Raw genomic sequence first — 15675 nt, 5'->3', positions numbered from 1 at the left:
ATAGGCAAATTCATAGAGACAGAGAGTAGATTGGTATTTATCAGGGATTTAAGGGAAGAGGAAATTGGAACCTTGCTTTTCTGCTTGAAGTGATGAAAAATTTTGGAAGTAGATAGCGGTGATGGACACACATCATGGTGAATGAAAGTAATGCCACTGAATTGTACATTTTTAAATGGTACATTTTATCTTGTATATATTTTACCACATTAAAAATTTTTAAAAATGTAAAAAAAAAATACAATTTCAAGTAAGTATCATAACAGAACTAACGTGAGTCAGTGTTATCAAGTACCAATCAATATAACCCAAAGAAAGAGACCTAGATATCACAAACTAAATTACAATTATTGATTTCACTGTCTCAAACTGATTAGCAAGTAACTAATGGTGGTGGAAACCATTGTTGTGGAAAAAAGAATTACACCCAAGAAATTTAGTCATAGGAAAAAAATTTCCAATTTTATTGTCAATATTTCCTTTTCAAAATATCATATGAAAACTAAAATAGAACAGCAGCATATGAAATCTGAGTTTCAGTATTTTACACTGTATGTTAACTATACTCAACTATACACTTTAGCATAAAATTAGCTTTATACAAAGAAAAAAATTAAACCTGAGACAAAATTAAAAATTTCAAAAATCATTATGTTATAAAATAACAGTGTACAACTTATAGTTGATTTCAGTGTCAAAAGTGATACTGGTTTCATTAGATATACTTCATACAAATAAAACTGGTATTTATAATGTAAAAATATAATACATCCTTTTGATTCTGAAATTATTTTGTTAATGTCTATGCTTATTAGTTATCTTAAGACAATGAGAAACTAAAGTTACCTGTCACAGAAACAATATTAAGTAATCTTCTCATGGTCTGAGGACTTATGTCACTGAACCAGTCCTCGGTAACCAACAATTTCGTAAGATCAAAGGACATCTGCCGAGTAATTGTCCGTTGTATCTGTCTTCTTCGGTAAGTATCCTGAAACAATATATATTATAAAAGAATATACAATATATAAAAGAATATATAATATAAAAGAATGAACCCATATTTACAGTCTAAGATCTTAATGCTTTTTAAGAAGTTAATATATTTTGCAACCATAAAAAGAATGTGAACTTTTAATCAGAATATATAGTAATAAAAAGTATTATTATTATTCCATGAGGCAGCATTATTTACATAAAAGCAGTTATAAAACATTATTAGCAGCAAATGCATAGATGCTAGGATTTAGCTTCAAACGTATTTTGATTTATAGTTGTACAGTTAGAGAAAGCTCAATGGCTCTAAAATTATAAGTAAATAGAATTGCATAAAGAGAATTATATTTCAAACTCTCAAGAGAATCCATTATATATGTTGTTGTTGTTGTGTGCCGCTGAGTTATACCCAACTCATAGCGACCCCTCCTTGGGTTTCTGAGGCATTATCACTATGGAAGTTGATTGCCCAACCTTCCTTCCGAGGAATGGTTGGTGGGTTTGAACAGCCAGTCTTCTGGTTAGCATAGCCTTAGGCACTATGCTACCAGAGCTCCTTTCATTATATATAGGAACTCTGAAAAAATAAAGCCAACTAATCCTTTGTTAGGAGCTCTGGTTGCATACTGCCTAAGGCATCCGACTGCTAACCAGAAGGCTGGCAGTTCAAACACACCAGCCACTCCTCAGAAGGAAGGTTGGACAATCTATTTCCATAGTAATACTGCCTCTGAAACCTAAGGAGAGGTTGTTATGAGTCAGATCCGACTCAAAGGCAGTAGGTTTTGGGTTTTTTTTTTTAATCCTTTGTTTGATATTAAGGATTCAACATTTTAATTTTTAGATAATTTCAAAGTGTGCGACAATTATGCATAAAGTATGGTGATTCAAACTATCATCATATATCCATAAGAATCACAAGCATTTTATTGGGCAGGTGGAGAAAGGGTGCCCATGTGAAGAAAAGAGGAACAGGCACAACAAAGGTATATTCTCATCTAAGGTCACAATGCAAGTGAAGGATGAAATCAACCACAGGGGTGTCCAAGTATACAGACACTCAGGACAGAAATTCAAAACAGTAAACTATGCCTTCCACTTAATTTAGTTCAGTCAATTAGTTACCATTTTGTCCTCCATAGTATTAAGTTTGCATCCATATTAATAGAGAACAGATACATAAAGTTAAAATTTCACTAAGACATATTTTATAAAAAAGTAAAACTTGGAATTCTGGTAAGATGGAGGAATAGGCAGACTAGCGACACAGACCCTCTTCAAGAAAAGAAAAACCAAGTGACAAAGATACAGAAGATAATCCTGGAGCCCTGAGCTTTGAAAGGAACTATACAGAAGTGGATTAGGCACCAACTAGTAGAAAAACCTGAATGAAAACAAGTGAGTACAGAGATGGTCGGAGCTGCAGACTGTCAACTACTCTGATGGGACCAACAGCCTGAATATTTCCAAGTGGTGCTGGAACCTGAGAATTGACCTAAAGATCAGTTCTGGTCACCAAGGGCTGCAAGGACGACTGCGCTGGTGGCCTATGACTACAAAGGGAAACAGCAATGAGGGAGACAACCTGGGCTGTGGACTTTCCACTGTACAGCAGGCGCAGCCATTTTGATTGTCTACACGTGGCAGCCATTTTGGATATTATAAGTGACCGAGGGCACAGTCATTTTGAATGTTTACAAGGGGCAATCATTTGGGATTTTAAAGTGATCCCATTCTCTTTTGGATTTCAGGGACCTAAGAATAGGCTCTGTTTGCCAAGGTCGGCAGGGACATACAAGAGGCTGACAACAGGAAAGGAGACAGGTGATAAGTGTATAAGTGCTGTCAACTAATGGATAGAGGAGCATTGCACAGTACCCTATTTGCATAGAAAACAAACAAAGAAAAGGAAAATTGTGGGCAAGTCATTCCAACATACAATCACCAGTTAAATATAAACACAAAAACATCACAATGCCTCAGAAACAACAGACCATCAGAGTCCACACAAAGAAGCAAGAGAAAGCAGGAGAAACGAGGGACCAGGACACAGACCCAAAACACATCCCGGAGGAAGATGCAGCATTGGAACTCCCTGATAAGGAATTCAAAAGAATTGCATTTAGGTATCTTCAAAGGATTGAAAGACAGACCAAGGAAAACACAGACAAAACCCTAGAAGAATTTTGGAAGAAAACACAGTAACAAAATGACAAAATCAATGAAAAATTAGAAATGATTCTAAATCTACAGATAGAAATCCAGAAGATTAATACTAAGTTGTCAGAAATAGGTAACACATTGAAAGGACAAAGGAGCAGAACTGATGCAATGGAAGACAGAATTAAAGAGACTGAAGACAAATACCTGAATACTTCTTTGGAAAGGGATCAATCAGAAAAAAGATCAAGACAAAATGAAGAAAGCCTAAGGTTCATGTGGGATACTATCAAAAGGAATAACCTACGTGTCATTGGAATTCCAGAACAGGAGGAGAAAAAGAAAACCACTGAGAAAATTGTCCAAGATTAATTGGAGGAGAACTTCTCTGATATGATGAAAGATGAGAATATATCTCTTCAGGAAGTCCAACAAACCCCAAACAGGATACACCCCAAAAGAAAAACATCAAGACATATCATCATCAAACTCTCCAAAACAAAGGCAAAGAAAGAATCATGAGAGCAGCACAGGAAAAATGAAAAGTTACCTACAAGGGCCAACCAATAAGACTGTTGTTATTGTTGTTGTTACATGCCATCGAGTCAGACCCAACTCATAGTGACCCCTCCTTGGGTTTCCAGGCAGTATCACTACAGAAGTAGACTGCCCAACCTTCCTTCCGAGGAGTGGCTGGGGGGCTTGAACCACCAGCCTTCTGGTTAGCAGTCAAGTGCCTTAGGCACTATGCCACCAGAGCTCCTACCAATAAGATTAGGCTTGGATTTTTTGGCAGAAGGCATACAGGCAAGAAGACAATGGGATGGTATATATAATACCCTGAAAAAGAACAATTTCCAACCAAGAATTATGTACCCAGAAAAACTGTCCCTCAAATATGATGGTGAAATTAGGACATTTCCAGATAAGCAGAAATAAAGGGAATTTGTTAAAACCAGACCAACCTCACAAGAGATGCTAAAGGGAGCCCTTTGGACAGAGAAGCAACAACAGCCAACAACAACTGACCATTAACACACATGATGATATAACCCAGAAACCAACCCAGCTATGGAAGCGTCCAACGTAAATAAGCCTACAAGATTGTCAACAGGGAACTAGAGACACCAATTGACAAATGAGGACAACTACAAACCAAAAAGAGGGAAAAACCTGTGTTGTTACAGAACTTCTAGATGGAAGGGATGACAGACTGTTCTAAACTTGGGAAGAAACTATAAATCACAGGGTAACTTCAAAGAAAAATGATAAACCTTCACATCAAAATAAAAAAGAGGACCAGAACAAATATTTAGCAAATCCTAACAGTGCCTAAGGCACTTGACTGCTAACCAGAAGGCTGGCGGTTCAAACCCACCAGCCACTCCTTGGAAGGAAGGTTGGGCAATCCTACTTCCGTAGTGATACTGCCTTGGAAACCCAAGGAGGGGTAGCTATGAGTCGGGGGTGACTCGATGACAAATAACAACAACAACACCAAAAACAATAGCAACAAAAGAAGTGATAACACGATTCATACAAAACAGGCTCACCATAGAAAATTATATGGAACAAAGAAATTGACACCACAAAAAAATGACAGCAACAAATTCATACTTGCTGATAATTACCTATCTGGCAAGGGACTTATCTCTAAGATTTACAGAAAACTCCAATGCTTCAACACCAAAGGAACTAACAATCCAATTGAAAAATGGGCAGAAGACATGAATAGACACTTCACCATTCAGGTGGCCAGCCAACACATGAAGAGATGCTCACAATCATTGGCCATCAGAGAGATGCAAATCAAAACAATAAGATAGTGTCTCACCCCAGCACTGATGGCAAAGTTCAACAAGACAGAAAATAACAAAAGCTGGTGGGGATGTGGAGAGATTGGGATTCTCATACACTGCTGGTGGGACTGTGAAGTGAGACAATCACTGTGGAAAGCAATATGGTGATTCCTTAGAAAGCTGGAATTGGAGATACCATTTGACTCAGCAATTCCATTACTAGGTATATAGCCTAGAGAGATGAGACCCAGGTCAGGAACAGATATATGCATACTTATGTTCATCACAGCACTATTTACATTATAAAAAAGATAGAAACAACTTAAGTGCCCATCAGCAGAAGAGTGGATGACCAAACTATGGTACATACACATAATGGAATGCTATGCAGCACTAAAGAATAATGTACAGTCTGCAAAATACCACATAATATGGATGAACTTGGAGGGCATTATGCTGAGTGAAGTAAGTCAATCATAGAAGGACAAATATAGTATTAGTTTGTTGTGGAGGGTCAAGGAAAGGTTTATATATGGAGGGAAACTTTCTTTGTTGGTTGCCAGGGATGGGGGGGACACCACCCCCCCAAAAAAATGCATTGACCTATGTCACTTTAGTTTTGTGTATTTCACAATATATAAATTATATTTCAATAAAATGCATTAAAAAAAATAAAAAGACTACAGCCAAGCAGACCCAATAGAGCACAGTCTGACTCACCATGAGGCGAAATCGACTCAATACAACCAACAACAATAAACTTGGACATATACAAAAAAAAAAAAAAAGAAGTAAAACTTGCCAATTTAATAGTGGTTATTATTGTTAGGTGCCATCAAGTCTGTTCTGACTCATAGCAACCCAATGTACAACAGAACAAAACACCACCCAGTTTGCACCATCCTCACAATCACTGCTTTTCTTCAGCCCACTGCTGTAGCCACTGTGTCAATTCATCTCAGTAAGTGTTGCTAAATGTAGCAAACCAGGAAAAATAAAAATAAGGGCAATGCTAGTATGACTTAAATGTCACTAAGTGGCACTATTACTATAACTTACCTGCAAGTGGACATGTTCATGTCTTATAATATTCTCTTCTATGCAAAGAGGGTTCCTAAGTACAGGATAGGATAGGAATAACTAAAGTGTTTAAAAAGCAGAAACCCAAGGTGGCTGAGAAGGGCATAAATTTACTCAGTGGGTATAGAAACAAACAGTACACAGCTCACAAACATTAAAGAAGGAGGAAGGCTAATAGGAAGAGAAAGTAAGAATTATTCTTGTTCTACCAACTCCTTTATTCCCCACAAATTTGGTGGCAATGGGCATCTCATCCTGCCTGGGAATTAATTGAGTAGTTTTCAACTCTGGATGAAATCATTTGGGAGCTTTAAAATCTTACTCCTAGAAATTTTGATTCAACTGGTCTAGGGTAGCACTTGGGCAGAGCTTATGTGTGCGAAGCGGGCATTTTAAGGCTCCAAGGTGATTCTAATCAACAATTAGGATTGGAAACAGGTTGGGAGATGACAGGGACTCAACTTACAGTTATCATGGCTCTAGGTTCAGAGATGAACTCTGGTGGCATAGTGCCTAAGGCATTTGACTGCGAACCAGAAGTTTGGCAGTTTGAACCCACCAGCCACTCCAAGGAAGGAAGACCAAGTAACCTACTTCCGTAAAGATTTACAGCCTCACAAACCCAAAGGGGGTTGCTATGTGTTGGGATCAACTTGATGGCACTGAGTCTGGTTTTGATTTTTAGAGGTTCAGACATTCCCTGAAAAACAACCTGAAGCCTAAAGAAAGTTCAATGATAAAATTTATTTGAAATGTTTAATCAAATATTTATAAAAAGTTATTTAAGTGGCATCACTTTAATTTCATTTGAATAACAGCAATACAACTATCTGGCCCAAAACAAATGGCATCTTACCCGTCTATTGAGGGCTGTCTTGCTCCCAAGTTTTGTCATCTCCCCAAGGCTGTTTTGTGAAACTCTTCTGTCAGCATCTTCCTGTATCCCTGAAAGAATTTATTAATAATAATAATGTAAATAATAGTGTAAATCACCATTTACATTAAAATTCAGTTGGACACGCTTTATAAAGGAGTTCTGGTGGGGCAGTGGTTACAGCATTCAGCTGCTAACCAGAAGGTCAGCCGTTCAAGCCCACCAACCACTCTGTGGGAGAAAGATGAGGCAGGCAGCTTCCATAAAGATTTAGAGCCTTGGAAACCTTATGGGGCAGTTCTACTCTGTCCTATAAGGTCACTATGAGTCAGAATCAACTCATTGGCAGTGGGACTGGTTTGGGTTATGCTATTTAAAGAGTAGAGAAATATCAACAATAATTTTCAAGACAAAAAAAGAGTATCACTATAAAATAATACAAAACAGCTTCAAACCCAAACTACTTAAAGAACTTGATCTTTACCTGTAGTATCCGAACATGGAATGTCCCCATTTGTTGTTGAAGTTACAAGATATTTTCTTGCATTGCTTAGTCCACGACTATTAAGGAAAACAGGCAAATGAACTATATTACGCATATAGTCATGTCCATTTATATTTGAATCACGAAGCACGCTATTGAGGTTCTGGTTAATTGCCTTTATAATAATATGTGGATCACTTGCAAAAATGGCAATGAATGGGCCTTTGGAAAATAAAACTCGGACCTGTGACAGAAGAAACATATAACTGTGATATAAATTTTAAATCGTCAGATATAATAAAATATCTTTTCAGAATCTGTGCTATCCTTTGGTTACTGTGTTTTGTAAAATGGTACTTATTTTATATCAAAAACATTATTCTTAAAAAAAAAAAAACATTTTATTGAAGGCTCAATCTGGGTTTTTCACAATTTGACAGTGATAAAACCTACAAAGAAAACAATACTGTCCCTACTTTCAGACACTTACAATCTATGTAAGAGATAAGATCAACATACATGAGAAATATTCATAAATATCCATGTTAAGATATAGTTGGCCCACTGGTTACACACTGTTGCTTATAACATACCTTACAGACAGCCACTGATGTATCCTATTTTAACCAAAAATTCTATAGATTTTGTAAGTTCCTTATATTCATCTCTGATTCTACCATGTTGATAGGTGCCATCGAGTCGATTCTGATTCACAGCAACCCTATGTACAACAGAATAAAGCACTGCCCTGTCCTTTAATATTTCAGTAATATATCAGACAGTGTTTCCCTGCTATTCATAAGGTTTTAAGTCGCCAATTCTTTCAGAAGTGGATGGCCTTGTCCTTCCCTGTCTGTCTTAGCCTAGAAGCACCACTGAAGCCTGTCCACAATGAGTAACCCTGCTGGTATTCAAAATACTGGTAGCATAGCCTCCAGCCTCACAGCAACATGCAAGCCACCACAATAATGACAAACTGAGAAAAGAGTCTAACCATAGCGACAAAAGCTGGAGTCACACCATGGACTTAAGAAACGCTCTATTCATTGATTTCCCTCACACTGCCATTAAACTAAAATTGCTGCTTTAGCTGTTTAACTCTGTTTCTGATAAAACATTTACTCTTACTATGCTTCTGCATAGAAAATGGTCCTTTTTAAACACAAACAAAGAAACATGAGATACAAACAAGTACTAAAATAAAAAGCACAGTTTCAATTCCATTTGAGATTATTTCATGAAGTGATACATTCTCTCAGCTGTCATGTATGTAAAATTTTCTAGTTTTACTATCATTAAAACTTACAGTATCCAGCATCTGAAGTACTTTGTCTTGTTCACATGCATCTAATCCATCAATGATTACTACCAGTCTTGTCTGATTCTGAGTAAAGCTGTCAATAGTTTTTGCCATTCTGGCCATCAATTCCACTTCACACTTAAGAACCTGAATAAAAGGATGAATAGAGAGCACAAAAGGTATTTTAAAAATAAGCCTCATTTTTTAAAGAACATAACAGAAAGTCACTTAATAGGAAGTATTAAATCTGTGTACTGGATGCTTCATAGTTTACAAAGTGACTACATGCAAATGAAAGCATTTCATCCTCACAATGACACTAGAAGGCAACATTGCCACGCTCTCATATCCAATTTCAAAAGTAAAAATTTGGCTGAATAACTTACTTGCCAAGATCACAGGTGCTGAATGTCAAAGGATTTGGATTTAAATACAAATCCAAATGATCTATACACAACACTACAGTTGGCTCCCCAATGGCATCTGAACTTGAGTAAAGGAAGGAGTTGGAGAAGTTCTATAAAGTTTCTTTCAAATCTAAAAATATGATTCTATTTTATATGTTTTAGAAGTTCAGTTTACTCTTCTTAAAAAACAGATCTGGTGGAGAGATTGGGACTCTCATACACTGCTGGTGGGACACTGTAAAATGATACAACCACCGTGGAAAGCAGTATGACAATTCCTTAAAAAGTTGGAATTAGAAATACCATTTGACCCATCAATTCAACTACTAGGTATATATCCTAAAGAAGTGAGAGCCAGGACAAAAACAAATATACGCACACCCATGTTCATCACAGCACTATTCACAATAGCAAAAAGATGGAAACAACCTAGGTGCCCATCAACAGAAGAATAGATAAGCAAACATGGTACATATATACAATGGAATATTATGCAATCCTAAAGAATAACATAGAATCTGCAAAATACCACATAACGTGGATGAACTTGCAGGACATTATGCTGAGTGAAATAAGTCAATCACAAAAGGACAAATACTGTATTAGTCTGTTATTGTAAACTTCAAAGAAATAAGTCAATCACAGAAGGACAAATGTTGTTGTTGTTGTTATATGCTGTCGAGTCGGACCCGACTCATAGCAACCCCTCCTTGGGTTTCCGAGGCAGTATCACTACGGAAGTAGATTGCCCCGTCTTCCTTCCGAGGAGTGGCTGGTGGGTATTAGTCTGTTATTGTAAATAGTTAAAGAAAGGTTTATATGCGGAAGGAAATTTTCTCTGTTGGTTACCAGGGGTGAAAGGGGAGGGAAGGGGAGGGAACACTGCTAGATAGGTAGAGACAAGTATTGATTTGGGTGAAGGAAAGGGCAATGTGAATGATCAACACAGTGGCATTGAGGAAGAGGAAGACATAGAGAGGTGCCTGGGAGGTACAGACAACAAAGATGAACACTTCTGTACTGTCAGTGAAGACAAACATTGATATACAGGTGGATAGATGAGTGCACAGGTTGAACAATCAGGTATGTCTATGCAGGGGGGAGTGTGCCTATGACCATGTACAGGGCTGGCAGATAATGTTTCTACAAGTGTATTTGTATGTTCTGTAAGAATTTCCAGGTATATAGTAGAGCTGACAAGGGACAAGGTTGTAATCACTTTTTGGCCATAGACAGCTACCTGGAGGGAGCGAGTAGTTGGACCTGTGGGCTCTGGTCCATGGTCACAAAGGACATCAAGCTCCATTGGCATAATATACTATCCAAAAACAGTGTTCCACATCCTACTTTGGCGAGTAGCAACTGGGATCTTAAAAGCTTGCAAGCAGCCATCTAAATCCATTGGTCTTTCCTCGTCTACAGCAAAGAAGAATGAAGAAAACCAAAGACTTGTGGAAACGATTAGTCCAAGGGACTGGTACACCATACGATCCTCAGCCTATATGACTATGAGACCAGAAGAACTAGATGGTGCCCGGTTACCACTGTCGACCACTCAGAAGGGTATCTATGTAGGAGATCCTGGATAGAGTGGGAGATCAATGTGGAACAAAACTCAAAATCATTTAAAAAAAAAAAAGGGAGCGGGGACCAGGTTTGCGGGTCTGATAGAGCCTAGTGAAACCCCAATCCAGGTCTTGATTGAACCCACTCCTGTGGCTGGTTTCCAGCCAAACAAAAGACAGGCATATGAGCTGAACATTTATATTAGGTAGATATACTCCTTGGAGAGAACAATCATAGGAGAATAAAGGCCTGTGTGGGAACAGGGAGACAGCTCAGGGGGTGGGGGGTTGGGCAGGAAGGACCCAGGGAAGAGGTGGCTATGGGGAGGAAGTGGGAGGAGAGTGGTTACACTGTGGGAGATTACAATGTCATGAGACAATGTGTATGTGAGCAGCTGTATGGAAGATGAATTTGCTCTGTAAACTTTCACCCAAATCACAATAAAAATTAAGGAAAAAAAACTGATCTGCTTTCCCTACTAGGCTCTATAGTAAGCTCTACTCTGACACATATAGGATCAGCATGAGTCAAGACCGACTCCTCTGTAATTCTGGGGTGGAGTTAGCAGCTGGTGTCCCAGGGTGGTACAAAACATTAACACCCTTGGCTGCTAAGTGAAAAGCTGATAGTTCTAGTCCATCCAGTGGCACCTCAGAAGAAAGGCCTGGCAATCTACTTCTGAAAAAACTAGCCAATGAAAACCCCATGCACAATGGTTTGATCTGCAACTGATCATGGGGATGGTGCATGACCACAGGCAGTCCATTGTGCAAGGAGTTACCATGAATCCAGGATCAACTTGACAACAGCTGGCAGCAGCTAACAAGACAATTACCACCTATGGAAATTATAAAAGTCTAATTTATAAAAACATGTTATTAACTTTTTTCACTCTAAATATGTATTTCCATGGGATTTTTTTAAAAAAACTAAAAATAAATACAACACTTTTAACATTTACAGAATAAATTTCCTAAAGCCCAAACAATTATGGTCATGATCAACACATTAATACTGCAAGTATTTTCTAATAACCATAGGAGTACTTACTTTCATGAACCCTTCACTTTTCAATTTGTGCAGTCTGGAGGCAGCATTATGTAGGCGCTTTCTTTGAGAATTTAGGAGAGAGTCTAGCACTTGCCACCATGTACGACAGTTCAACACAAAGGCCAACCCAACTACAGATGCAATTGATATCAGAACAGCATTCACTGTCAGATGTTTTGAATCAACTCTGAATATAGCCAGAAGAGTAATTCCAGCAACAATACAGACAAAGATAAAGAGAAAGATGACAAATGATGGGAGACAACATGTTTTTTTCCATTTCTTTTTACCTGTAATAAAGATTTTAAAAATTATTTGTATATCAAGTATCTAGAAAATCCTAATCACAATTAGAGCTATAATGAATCTGATGCTCAATACATGTTTTCATGGAAATAAACAGAAATGAAAATTCATCCTACCTTCAAGCCCAACACATACACAAAGAAGGAGAAGGAAAAAAGGAAGCCCTACCCTGTGTATCTTCAGTCTTGAATACTCGAAAAAGCCTTGTTGCCAAAAAGCCAAACTCTCTTTCACAGGCATCTGAGAGGGTAGCAATCATTTCAGCCAATGACGTTTCTCCACCTACACTGGACAACCTATTGTAATCTGTAAACAAAAACCTTGGGGGAAAGACCAAGTAAACTATTACTCAAAAGTAACAAATTACTCTATTACTCTAAAATAACAAATAACTTTAACTTTAACATATGTAAGTATAAATATGGCTGTAAGAAGAACAAACAAATCTGTCTTGGAGTAAGTACAGCCAGAATGTTCCTTAGAAGGGAGAATGGCCAGACTTTGTCTCTTGTACTTTGTCATGCTATCAGAGGGGACCAGTCACTGGAGAAGGTTATCATGCTAGGTAAAGCAGAGGATCTGCCAAAAACAGGAAAACTCTCAATGAAATGGAATGACACAGTGGCTGTGATGATGGGCTAAAGCATGACAACAACTGTGTGGATGGTGCAGGACTGCACAGTATTTTAATCTGCTGTACACAGGGTCACAGGAGTTGGAACTGACTTGATGGCACCTAACAACAATAACACATCTGTATCATTTTACCCTATCTTTTCTTTGTCTTTTTTACCAAAAATACTAGACAGAGAGCTATCAAAGCACCAAATTAAGAGATTGGGACCTTAAGAAAATTACAGTCATTAATAATTTCAAGCCCAATACTACCACTTAAGAACTCAAGTTTTAGAATATCTTACTTTATTTATATGCAAAACATCTACCTGGGATTTAAAAAGATATTTTGAAATATTCTTTTCAGTGTAAAGAACTGAATCATTTGTACTTCAATTCTTTGAAGGTATATTACTTTTACATTAGTTCCTTTCTCTCTTCCATCTCTAAATTAAATTCTCATCTCAATCTAGTAAGTAAACTTTCCTCTTAAAATGCAATCTGGTTGTAGAACAAGATTTTTATGTACTATGTTGAGCCAATTGAGCATGATGTCCCCCGAGACTATGGTCCCAAGTCCACAGGCCCAGTGATTCTCTCTCTCAAGGTGTTTTGTCTCTGGGAAGTTATTACAACTCTATCTTCTGTTGCTTCTGTTATGTATGTGGCTAATTTTGTAGTACAAGTGCATATGTAAGATTAGCGTCAGCCAAGTCTATCCTTGGTCTAAGGTATATTCCTGCTCACCTCACACCCACCTGATCTTCTCACCTGTCTATGCATTTATCTGTAGGCTGGTGTTTTGTGTTAGTGGTAAATGCAATATTATGCATATACTAATATTTGCCTCTGATTTCTTTATCTTATGTGCATGTTTCAGTATCCTTCCTTTCCCCAACATCATCATGTTGGTCACAGACTCTTTCCATACCATCCCTCTCCTCACCCAAATCAACAAATGACCCTCAACTAGTCTGAAATTTTCCCTCCCCTTTCTTGCCATCCCTGGTAACCAACAAAGTGAATTTCCTTCCCTGAGTAAACCTTTCCTTGACTGTTTATAATAATGGGCTCATATAGTATTTGTCCTTCTGCAATTGGCTTATTTTACTCAGCATAACATCCTCCAAATTCATCCACATTGTGAGATGATTCATGTAGTCTTCATTATTCTTTAATGTTGCATAGTATTCCATTGTGTAAATGTACCATAGTTTGGTTTTCCATTCATCTGCTGATGAGCATTTAGGCTGTTTCCATCTCTTTGCTAGAGTGACTTGGGCTGCAGTGAACATGGGTGTGCATAAATCTTGTTTTACAACCTACTTTGGTGAGTAGTGACTAGGGTTTTAAAAGCTTTCAATCAGCCATCAAAGATGGAACGATTGGTCTCCTCTTATCTGAAGCAAAGAAGAGTGAAGAAAATCAAAGGCATTTGGAAACAATTAGTCCAAGGATAAGATGGACCACAAGAACCTCGGCCTTCACAACCCAAGACAAGAACTAGATGGTGCCCAGCTACCAATACGAACTACTTGAAAAGGGTTCAAAACTGGAGATCCTGGATAGAGTGGGAGGAACAATGTGGAATGAAATTCAAAAACACAAAAATGACCAAAATTACTGGTCAGAGACTATGGCCCCAGGTTACCATTTGGGGATAGAAATGTATTCACTTCCATGGATTGGCTTCAGCCCAACAAGAGAAAGATCTACATGCAGAACATCTACCCAAGTTGATGAATCCACCTACTTTAAGGAGATACACCCCTTAGATCAATCAGCCATGAGACACCAGAGGGACAGCACTCACATTTTGGATTTTAAAGTGATAGCATTCTCATTTGGATTCCAGGGACCTAAGAACAGGCTCAGTTTGCCAGGGTCAGCAAGGACATATGAGAGGCTGACAACAGGAAAGCAGACAGATGGTGAGTGTACAAGTGCTGTCAACTAGTGAATAAAGGAGCACAGCACAGTACCCTGCCTGTATAGATAGCATACAAACAAAACACAAAGAAAATGAAAATTGTGGGCAAGTCACTCCAACATACAATCACCAATTAAATATAAACACAAAAACATCACAATGCCTTGGAGACAACAGAGTATCACAGTCTACACAAAGAAGAAATATAAGGCAGGAGAAACAAGGGACCAGAATACAGACTCAAAACACATCCCTGAGAAAGACTCAGCGTTGGAACTCCCTGATAAGGAATTCAAAAGAATTATATTTAGCTATCTTCAAAGGATTGAGAGACAGACCAAGGAAAACACAGACAAAACCTAGAAGAATTTTGGAAGAAAACACAAGAACAAAATGACAAAATAAATGAAAAATTAGAAATGATTCTAAATCTACAGACAAAAATCCAGAAGATTAATACTAAATTGTCAGAAATAGATAACACATTGAAAAGGCAAAAGAGTAGAATTGCTGCAATGGAAGACAGAATTAATGAGACTGAAGACAAATACCTGAATACTTCTTTGGGAAGGGATCAATCAGAAAAAAAGATCAAGACAAAATGAAGAAAGCCTAAGGTTCATGTAGGATACCATCAAAAGGAATAACCTATGTGTCATAGGAATTCCAGAACAGGAAGAGAAAAAAAAAAAACACTGAGAAAATTGTCCATCTGTTGGAGCAGAACTTCCCTGATATAAGTGATGAGATCCATTCAGGAAGTCCAATGGACCCCAAACAGGATAGACCCCTAAAGAAAAACACCAAGACATATCATCATCAAACTCATCAAAAACAAAGACAAAGAAAGAATCATGAGAGCAGCATGGGAAAAATGAAAAGTTACCTACAAGAGGCAACCAGTAAGACTAAGCTCAGATTTCTTGACAGAAACCATGCAGGTGAGAAGACAGTGGGATGGTATATATAAAACACTGAAAGAGAAAAATTTCCAAACAAGAATTATGTACCCAGCAAAACTGTCCCTCAAATATGATGGTAAAATTAGGACATTTCCAGATAAGCAAAAATTAAGGGAAATTGTTAAAACCAGACAAACCTTACAAGA

The 15675-nt window shown here is 37.8% G+C and overlaps 1 protein-coding gene across 1 annotated transcript in view; it reads right to left on the bottom strand.

The window, feature by feature from the left end:
* The window catches only part of KIDINS220 (kinase D interacting substrate 220), a 183065-nt gene that overhangs the window by 87918 nt on the left and 79472 nt on the right, over positions 1-15675 (bottom strand). Inside the window, exons 15-20 of the mRNA XM_042783667.1 lie at positions 12191-12342; positions 11717-12006; positions 8700-8840; positions 7394-7637; positions 6892-6980; positions 847-991 (exon numbers count right to left, since the gene is read on the bottom strand). Of these exons, the coding sequence (XP_042639601.1) occupies positions 847-991; positions 6892-6980; positions 7394-7637; positions 8700-8840; positions 11717-12006; positions 12191-12342 (1061 nt within the window). The remainder of the gene's footprint in view (positions 1-846; positions 992-6891; positions 6981-7393; positions 7638-8699; positions 8841-11716; positions 12007-12190; positions 12343-15675) is intronic.

Source organism: Orycteropus afer, unplaced genomic scaffold (assembly GCF_000298275.1).
Source record: "Orycteropus afer afer isolate SDZICR_OR568_19922 unplaced genomic scaffold, OryAfe1.0 scaffold00025, whole genome shotgun sequence".
Lineage (NCBI taxonomy): Eukaryota > Metazoa > Chordata > Mammalia > Tubulidentata > Orycteropodidae > Orycteropus > Orycteropus afer.
Note: the sequence above shows the minus strand (reverse complement) of the source record. Positions and strands in the feature narration are given on the sequence as shown.